This window comes from Amphimedon queenslandica, unplaced genomic scaffold, assembly GCF_000090795.2.
Source record: "Amphimedon queenslandica unplaced genomic scaffold, v1.1 AMPQUscaffold_13187, whole genome shotgun sequence".
Lineage (NCBI taxonomy): Eukaryota > Metazoa > Porifera > Demospongiae > Haplosclerida > Niphatidae > Amphimedon > Amphimedon queenslandica.
The window spans coordinates 85,110-93,089 of record NW_003546577.1 but is presented as its reverse complement, the minus strand read 5'-3'; the positions used below and the strand labels follow the sequence as shown (position 1 = coordinate 93,089).

General features: G+C 34.2%; 1 protein-coding gene and 1 long non-coding RNA gene across 4 annotated transcripts; one reads left to right on the top strand and one right to left on the bottom strand.

Annotated features, from left to right (window-relative positions):
* The first annotated feature begins 4,305 nt into the window (after positions 1–4,305).
* LOC109584638 (uncharacterized) lies at positions 4,306–6,523 on the top strand. 3 transcript variants are annotated; one of them, XR_002186099.1, is made up of 8 exons: positions 4,306–4,767; positions 4,815–4,961; positions 5,013–5,187; positions 5,243–5,292; positions 5,340–5,451; positions 5,505–5,636; positions 5,727–5,847; positions 5,902–6,523. XR_002186099.1 is itself a non-coding variant. In XM_020000447.1 (3 exons), the coding sequence occupies exons 1-3, from the start codon at positions 4,638–4,640 to the stop codon at positions 5,180–5,182; spliced, it is 447 nt and encodes a 148-aa protein (XP_019856006.1). In that variant the 5' UTR covers positions 4,306–4,637; the 3' UTR covers positions 5,183–5,225. The 3 variants fall into 3 exon arrangements, 1 of the variants encoding a protein (XP_019856006.1); XR_002186100.1 differs by having other exon boundaries at positions 4,306–4,771; XM_020000447.1 differs by lacking the exons at positions 5,243–5,292; positions 5,340–5,451; positions 5,505–5,636; positions 5,727–5,847; positions 5,902–6,523 and having other exon boundaries at positions 5,013–5,225.
* Positions 6,524–7,185: 662 nt separating this feature from the next.
* LOC109584635 (uncharacterized) lies at positions 7,186–7,971 on the bottom strand. Its single transcript, XR_002186096.1, has 3 exons — positions 7,746–7,971; positions 7,329–7,696; positions 7,186–7,268 (listed from the first exon to the last, which is right to left on the bottom strand). It is a non-coding gene; the product is annotated as an uncharacterized LOC109584635 (long non-coding RNA).
* Between the last annotated feature and the right edge of the window lie 9 nt (positions 7,972–7,980).

Genomic DNA, 7,980 nt, shown 5'->3' with positions numbered 1-7,980 from the left:
GAGCATGGATTTCACAAATAAGCGAGTAGGAAACTTGCCATTATTGATTCTACCAGATAGCACTGCTATTTTTCCATTACTAAATGCAGTTTTGTTTTTATTGATAATTCTATTTATTGTAGCTTTTGCGAGCAAGTGACAGCATTAATGTTTTGCTATAAATATAATATTGCATTAATGAATATTATTACAGTCTCCATGAAAATGATTACTTTGTTATGAATTAAAGTTTATGATAATTTAGTCTCACATGATTAAGTGAGAAACAGGAAGGGAATATGCCAACTTTGCACACGATGAATTTTGTTCTGAAAGAGTGAAGGTGTTGATAAAACTTTGTAAATATAGATGGCAAAAAGCATCTGTTGAACCTAAATTTTGATTAAAATTATTATTATAGGCATATAAAATAACATCTTATGTTTGACGTAATACACAATAGTCTCTAGAGCTTTTGTTTCATCCCCTTTTGACTTCATCACAAAATAAATGTGATTTGACCTACTTGGTGGTAGAAGTATTCACCTGGAGCTCATCCAACTGAGAACTTGGCTCTAAATGAAGTGCAACTCCTCACTATCAGTCTTCATTGCTAATGGCCATGCTTATTCACATGTGTAAATTATTCATCATATGCTCTATGAGTCATATTCGGCGTCAAGAGCATATGGCACATCAATATCACTTCCTGTTTGTTATCTATAATGCAATTAATTTGAGTAGGTGCGGCTATAAGACTGTTGACTGTTCACTTTAACTGTGTATCGCAGTTTTATCCAAGTTACTTTTGTTGGACCTTGTTTACTAATTGAGGTAGAATTGAATGTTTCTAACAAGGATGTATGATGTATCTATAGAAGATGCCAAAGACACGAGCTAAGACAAGAAAAGTTGACAGGAGGACCCTAAGAAAAGAAAGATTTCATCATTTGGGAAAGAAAAGTTGGGAAAAGGTATGATTTCATGTAACTCTGTGTTAGTTAAGCATAGCTAGTGGATGGGAATGGTCTATAGAAGAGTTGCAGGGGAAGTACATGTAATTAAGGAGAGCAGTACCCTTTCCTATACGCCTATGGCGTCGGTGAGGGCAATAACGAGAGTTGTGGCTCATTGTCAATCATCTTAAGTGGAATTGAAGGAAAAGTCTTGTTATGAGATGAAGTAGTACTATTAATAGCAAGCCAAACAGCTATTTTACTTATTGCATGACTCCTGAATGGATAGACTTTTTGTAACTTGTAGCACCACTTCACTTGTTGCTACAGCTAAGTATTTGGTTGTTCTATACTTGTATATCTAATTGCCATCAGCTGTTTTGCAAATGTTTTTGAAGCTTTTGTGTTGGGGTATGTCTGTTTTTTACGATTGGTAGAGTATGTCATTAAATTTAAAAACCATGATTATAGAGGGAGGAAAGTGTTCAAATGCACTATTTCCTTCCTACATAATGGTGTCACTAGGCACTATTATACACATATACAATTTGACCTATCTATGTAGGCAGAAATTAGTACCAAGCACTATTTTGTCCCTACAACACTATAGGGAAGAATTAGTGTCTGCTGCACTATTTTGTTCCTACAATACTTAAGGGAAGAAATAATGCTTGCTGCACTACTTTGTCTCTATAATACTATGGGGAAGAATTTGTGCCCTCTGCACTTTTTTTCAAAATGTAACAGCACTTTGTTTCCCTCATATACTGTAGTGGAAAATTTTGGAGGGAATTGAAGTTGGTGAACTTGGCATTTTGATAGCAAAACTCCAAAATAAAATCCACCATTTTTCAATGATAGTGATACTATAATTATGGTAGTACACATGTAGACCATAAAAAACGGAGTTATTTAGGTTCTTCACAAATTGAATGATAAATAATCTCAGTAATTTCAAAAGCATCATCATTCCATTAAAATTATCTTAAACACACACATCTCCCTCTATCAAATCAAACTTATCTTTATAGATATGGCCTTGGCAAATGTATAATTATGTGAATATCATGTATTTTCTTTTAGAAATAAATTCCCCCAAATTAAATAGGGGTAAAATAGTGCAGCTGTCACTAATTCTTACCTGTAATATTGTAGGGACAAAAAAGTGCAGCAAGCACTGATTCTTCCCTAAAGTACTATAAGGACAAATTAGTGCCTGCTGCACTATTTTGCCCCCATATACTTTAATTGTGACAAAAAATTGCACAACGCACTAATTCTATATTGTAGGACAAAATAGTGCTGAATGCACTGATTCTTCCCTATAGTATTGTAGGGACAAAATAGTGCAGCAGGCAGCCAGGCACTAATTCTTCCTTATAGTATTTTGGGGACGAAATAGTGCTTGGCACTAATTTCTGCCTATATAGATAGGTCAAATTGTATATTGTGTATAATGTGCCTAGTCACACCATTATGTAGGAAAGAAATAGCACTATTTTTTACCCTCTATAATCATGGATTTCTTTTATTTAATGATATCTTATATAAGCACCCTGTTTGTTATGCAAAGGTCTCTAGTGCAATCTGTAATGGTTCATTTTTAGCCAAGAGTGTTGCAGTTGTTGAGAAACTTATCTTTGCTATTTTATTATTTCTTTCCTTTGTTAGAGAAGAGAAAAGAAATTAAAAGATTGTGATTCCTGTGTCACTGTTTCTAGAGTTGATGTACCATTGCCTGTTGTGCATGTAAGTTCTTCTTCAATAATTTTTAGTGAGTACCTATTTAAAATACATTTAAAGTACATTAATTAAGCAGAAATTGCATGCATTTTGACTCAAAACTAGTTACTTCTGTTGTGCCTATTTGGGCAATCTCCTGCCTAATAGATAATGTTTTAAGGACTGTCTGACTTTTGATACCACCATGATTAAGTTTACTTTTGATACCACCATGATTAAGTTTACTTTTGATACCAACATGATTTTACCGCCATCATTTCAAAAATAGTGTTCAAATGCACTATTTCCTTCCTACATAATGGTCCTACTTTACTTTTAGAGATTTCCTACTTTTAGAGATTTTGAGTATTGTTAATAAAATTTTTCTTGAAGTGTGCAAAAAAACTTTAAAAGTGATTGATCCAGTGTAATTAAGAATCATCCAGTGTAAAAAAGAAGTACAATGTATTTGTACAAGGAGTGGACAGGGTTTTGTCCTTCTAATGGCTGGCTATTTATATTTGTAGATTAATTTTGGAATGAATATTAGGATGTAAAAATGGCTACTTAGTGATAATCACCATAGTTTTAAAGAACTACTGTAATGTGATCTTTTCAGACCTGGGGTCAATTACAAATGTAATTATAATTTAATGGTCAATTACAATTACAGTTGTGTAATTGTAATTGAGCTTCAGCTTACGTAATTGAAGTTTCAGTTATATTTGATTTAACTAACTACAGAATGTACAGATACACAAAGAAATGTTTTTAATGTACACTAGTGTCTATTGGTTTATTTGATAACTGCAAATCACTACCTGATGTAAATTCTAAGCCACAGTGTAAGCATTGCAATGTATCTTGTTGACATCAAGTTGTAATTGTAATTGAAAATGTAATTGAAATTACACTGTCATGGTGTAACTGTAATTGTAATTGAGCCTCTTCTTGCAAAAGGAGTGTAATTGAATGCGTAAATATAATTGAGCTTTTGTCATTGACCCCTAGTCTGGATCTTTATATCAGTAATTTCAATGATTTTGCCAAAAATATCTGTCACTTTAGCTAACCTCAGGCACTATTCATTTAATTTCTAATTGCACATTTTGAATGAATTATATTCTGGTATGCAGTAGCTGTACTCTGGCAGTTTTGGTATACTTTCTTATGCATCCATGTACCATGGGAACAATAGATTATTCATGCATGTCATTTTAAAACCTCAGTTAAAGTTAGTTTTGTAATTCATATTGTATTTTAAATTTTGAGCATTGCATCAAAATTAAGGAACTATACCTTATGTGGTTGCCTTTTTGCCGTCTAGTGAGGGAAGAAAGTTACAAAGAAAATACTGTAGTTTTTGGTAAATTTAATCTGCCAGTAGATTTTTAAAAATTCACCTGATGAACTGGTGATATCTTTTCGTTCAGAAACAGCTTTTTGTTGATACCAGAGACTTGATGGCTATTAAAATAATGTATTTGCAATTCTGTCTCATATTTGATTACATAAACACTGTTCTTTAAGTGTTAGAAACATTAAACATTCCCATTGACAAAGAACTGAAACATAAGGTTAAATGTATTGAGTCAACTTAATTGTTTTATTTTTTGTAAATAGTTATGACATTTTTTAAAAAAATGTATTCGTCTTTACATTTCTTCTTATCATTTCTGTCTACATACATACATGTATTCTGTGCAGTTTTAAATTTAATCCTAATGCAGTGTTATATGGCAATGATCCTGCATGTGAGAGAGCCCCTAATAGGCTTTCATTTATATACAGTACAGGGCGAAAAAAGATAAGTAGCTACTCTACTGTTGCGTAGGTACAGTTTAGAGAGAAAAAAAGCTAAGTAGCGCAGAGTAGTTCCTACGAACTGCACTTTTCTTCCTACACAGCTCATGCAAATCAAAACGGTAGTAGTAACGAGCAGCTTTGCTTTCTTTACTCCTGTGCTACTCTACTCTACTGATGTGCTGCGCATGCGCTACTCAATACTGCGCATGCGCATTAATTTTCACCAGCCCGGTTACGACTCAGTGGAAACGAGTAGAAATGAGTCTTAGAAAGCTGATAAAAGACACCCAGAAGAAGACAAATCGTAAGTTAAAGACATGTTTAGGAGTCTTGTTACTATTTTTAATGTAGCTTCTTACTTTTTGAAATACTTTAAGCAAGACGATACTTATTCTATTATGAAAGCAAACTGTGTAGAAGTTGAGCAGCTGGAAGCTGGTACCTCCTGCAGAGTAAGGGATGGAAAGGACTTTCATGATGGCACAATAGTCACCTTTGGTAACACTGTACTTTAATTTTTAGTCAATAGCTGCACATATAATTTTCTAGGAGATAAGAAAGATGTAAGTAATGCAGCAGGTGATATTATTGAGAAGATTGAGAAAGAGTCAGCGGAGAATTTGGAGAAAGAGTCAGCCAAGAATATGGAGAAACAGTCAGCTGAGAGTATGAAGAATGAGTCAGACTACAAAGCGTGGCACAATAAAAAGGAAAGCTAAGAAAAGTGAGATGGTATATAGTATTACTAACCCTACATGTAAATTCACATCTACATGTAGGTACCACCGAATAAAGAAACCTAAAATAGGAAAAGGAAAGGAAGGTGAAGGTACATAATGCATTAAAAAGGTAATTTATTATAAAAACACAAAACAGAAATGCACAGTTAATATTGTTGCTGTTGGTTGTGCTACAAATAATGAATCTGCTGCAAATAATGAAGCAACAAGCTTCAACACTGGAGATCCTTCTAAGCATATTAGTATCGGTAAGATTAAATATAATAATAATTATTACTATTGTTTTACTTGTTATTACTAGAAGCAAGAAAACCTTCAGAGAGAAAAGAGGCAGATTCCAGTGAAAGAATTCTTTGTCATACCCCTCCACCACTTCCACCACCACTTGCACTGGTGGAGCTTAAAACTCAAGCTGCATGTAGTACTGAAACAGGTGAATTGTTTTACAAGTACCTGTACAAATTTAGTAACATTAATAACATATTACTTGATTATCACAAACAATTAATGTTGTTTTGTTTAGAGGTTATATACTGTCTCTAATTAGAAGAATGGAAATTTTAGAAGAACAGAGTATCATGGTGCCATCCCAATTGGGTTGCTTAACATACCATTTCTTTGGAAATACTAGCATGAACACAAGGGTTAGTATTCAGTAATAATTATTAGAGATTAGTAATATCCTATTAATATTCTAGGCAGGTACTCTGCTACATACATGAACAGTAATGGAAGTACTCCTAGTGCCCCATCTGCTTGTAATCTACCTCAGCATACTGATCCAGTAACTCCAACTAATGAGCCAGTAAAGGCAATCATCACCAATACTACTGTGCACACTGGTAATAGAAGGAAAATAGATTTTAATGCTCCTTTGTTGAATCCTGATACTGTGATTAATAAATATCCCAAACTAAAGACACTCTCTCAAGTTGGACAATCATCTGTAAGACTAGCTAGCAAAGTTTACTTTGGACCATCACTTTTGATTAAACGTAGTGTGTATAGGCAGAAGGAGAACCCTCCTTTGCCATCTGGTGCTCTAATGAAGCTGAAGCAGAAGCTACTGGGATTATTCCATCCACGTGATATTAGTACAAAGGAAGAATTTTAGCTGTATTAGTCTAAGTGTATTCAAGCAATAAATCATTACTCTTCAGGGCTTAGAAGCAAATATCCACCTGATATTAAGAATCTAGAGTAGAAGGCTACACTGAGTATAGTATCATATAAGATAATAAATAGTCTAACACAGTGACACTGTTGATATACATGTATATATATTATATATTAGATATAATGATATAAAGATGCAAAAGATATACAATGAATAAAAGATATACTTTGCTTTTAATTATTATAATACATGTGGGAGGGAGAAGGATTGGGAGGGGTATAGAAGAGAGTTATAAGTGCATGCAATCTGTAATGTACAAGTCTGTTAGCATAGATTACATGTATGTGATGTTACATTTATAAGGAAAGAGGAAGATCGAAAGAGCTACTGTGTACATGTACAAATATTAATATCCAGTGGGACCTCCATTATTGCATTCAATCACTTTCGATATTACTTTACGTAAGTGTCCGATATATTTTCTACACTTTCTTCTATCCAGTGGGACCTCCATTATTGCATTCAATCACTATTGATATTACTTTACGTACGTGTCCGATATATTTACTACACTTTCTTCTATTTACAGTTTCCCAACAATCCATGATTCCTTTGACTAATTCCTCCTTTCGTTGTGGTTGCACTACTCTCCTGACATTCTTTGAGCTCGTGCCATAGATTTTCAATCGGATTAAGATCTGGGGATTCTGGTGGTGTTTTATTTTGTTGGCTTCTAACCACTCCTTTACTTTCTTTGAGGAATGTTTGGGATCATTATCCTGCATCAATCTTTGAGATGGATTTAAATGCTGGGTATAAGGAATCAGTCCATTTTCCAAAACTTCAATAAAGCCAGCTGAATTCATTTTTTCTTCAAACAGCACAATTGGCGTCTTTCCTTGGCAACTTATACCTGCCCATGCATGTACCTTATAGGGGTGTTTTGCTCTATATAATAGGTTTTTAAAAAATACCATTAACGTACATGTAATATTAATATAGTGCTACCTTGGTTTTGGTTTCGGGGGCACCTATTTTCCTTCATGAAAATCTCCTGTGGGATTCGAATTCAATTGTACACTCATCACTGTACAGTACATCAGAAAAACCAGTAGTCCTGTGCTCCTGCAACTGATCTTGAGCCAATTTCATTCGCTTCTCTTTATTTGGTCCTCTAATGATCTGGCAGTATGCACTCCCACGGTATGTCCAACCAAGTGTATTGCGAGACTTCAATATTGTTTTCAGTGACAGTGAATGACCTTTCTCAACGAGAAGCTACTGAAGTTGAGTAGCAGTGCTTTCATCATCAGCTTGCATTTGGTCCTATACTATCTTTAAAACTTCTCTGGTTACTTTTGAAGGTCTTCCAGATCCTATATTGTGAAAATAATGAGAAGTGTAGTGGAATTAACACTGACAAACCTGGCCTTTGAGTAATTGAACCAGTTTCCATGTATTTCTTAATCAGTTTGCTCACACCTGAGACTTTGACATCCAGTGCTACAGTAAAATTAGTGGTGAATACTTACTCAAAAACTTACAAAAGGAATGTGAAATCCTCTGTTGTTTGTAAGTGCTGTACACCATTGTCACTAGTCCACCAGATAAATGCGCGCATTTTTGCAATTTGAAAGGGGTAGTAAGTACGGGGTTAATA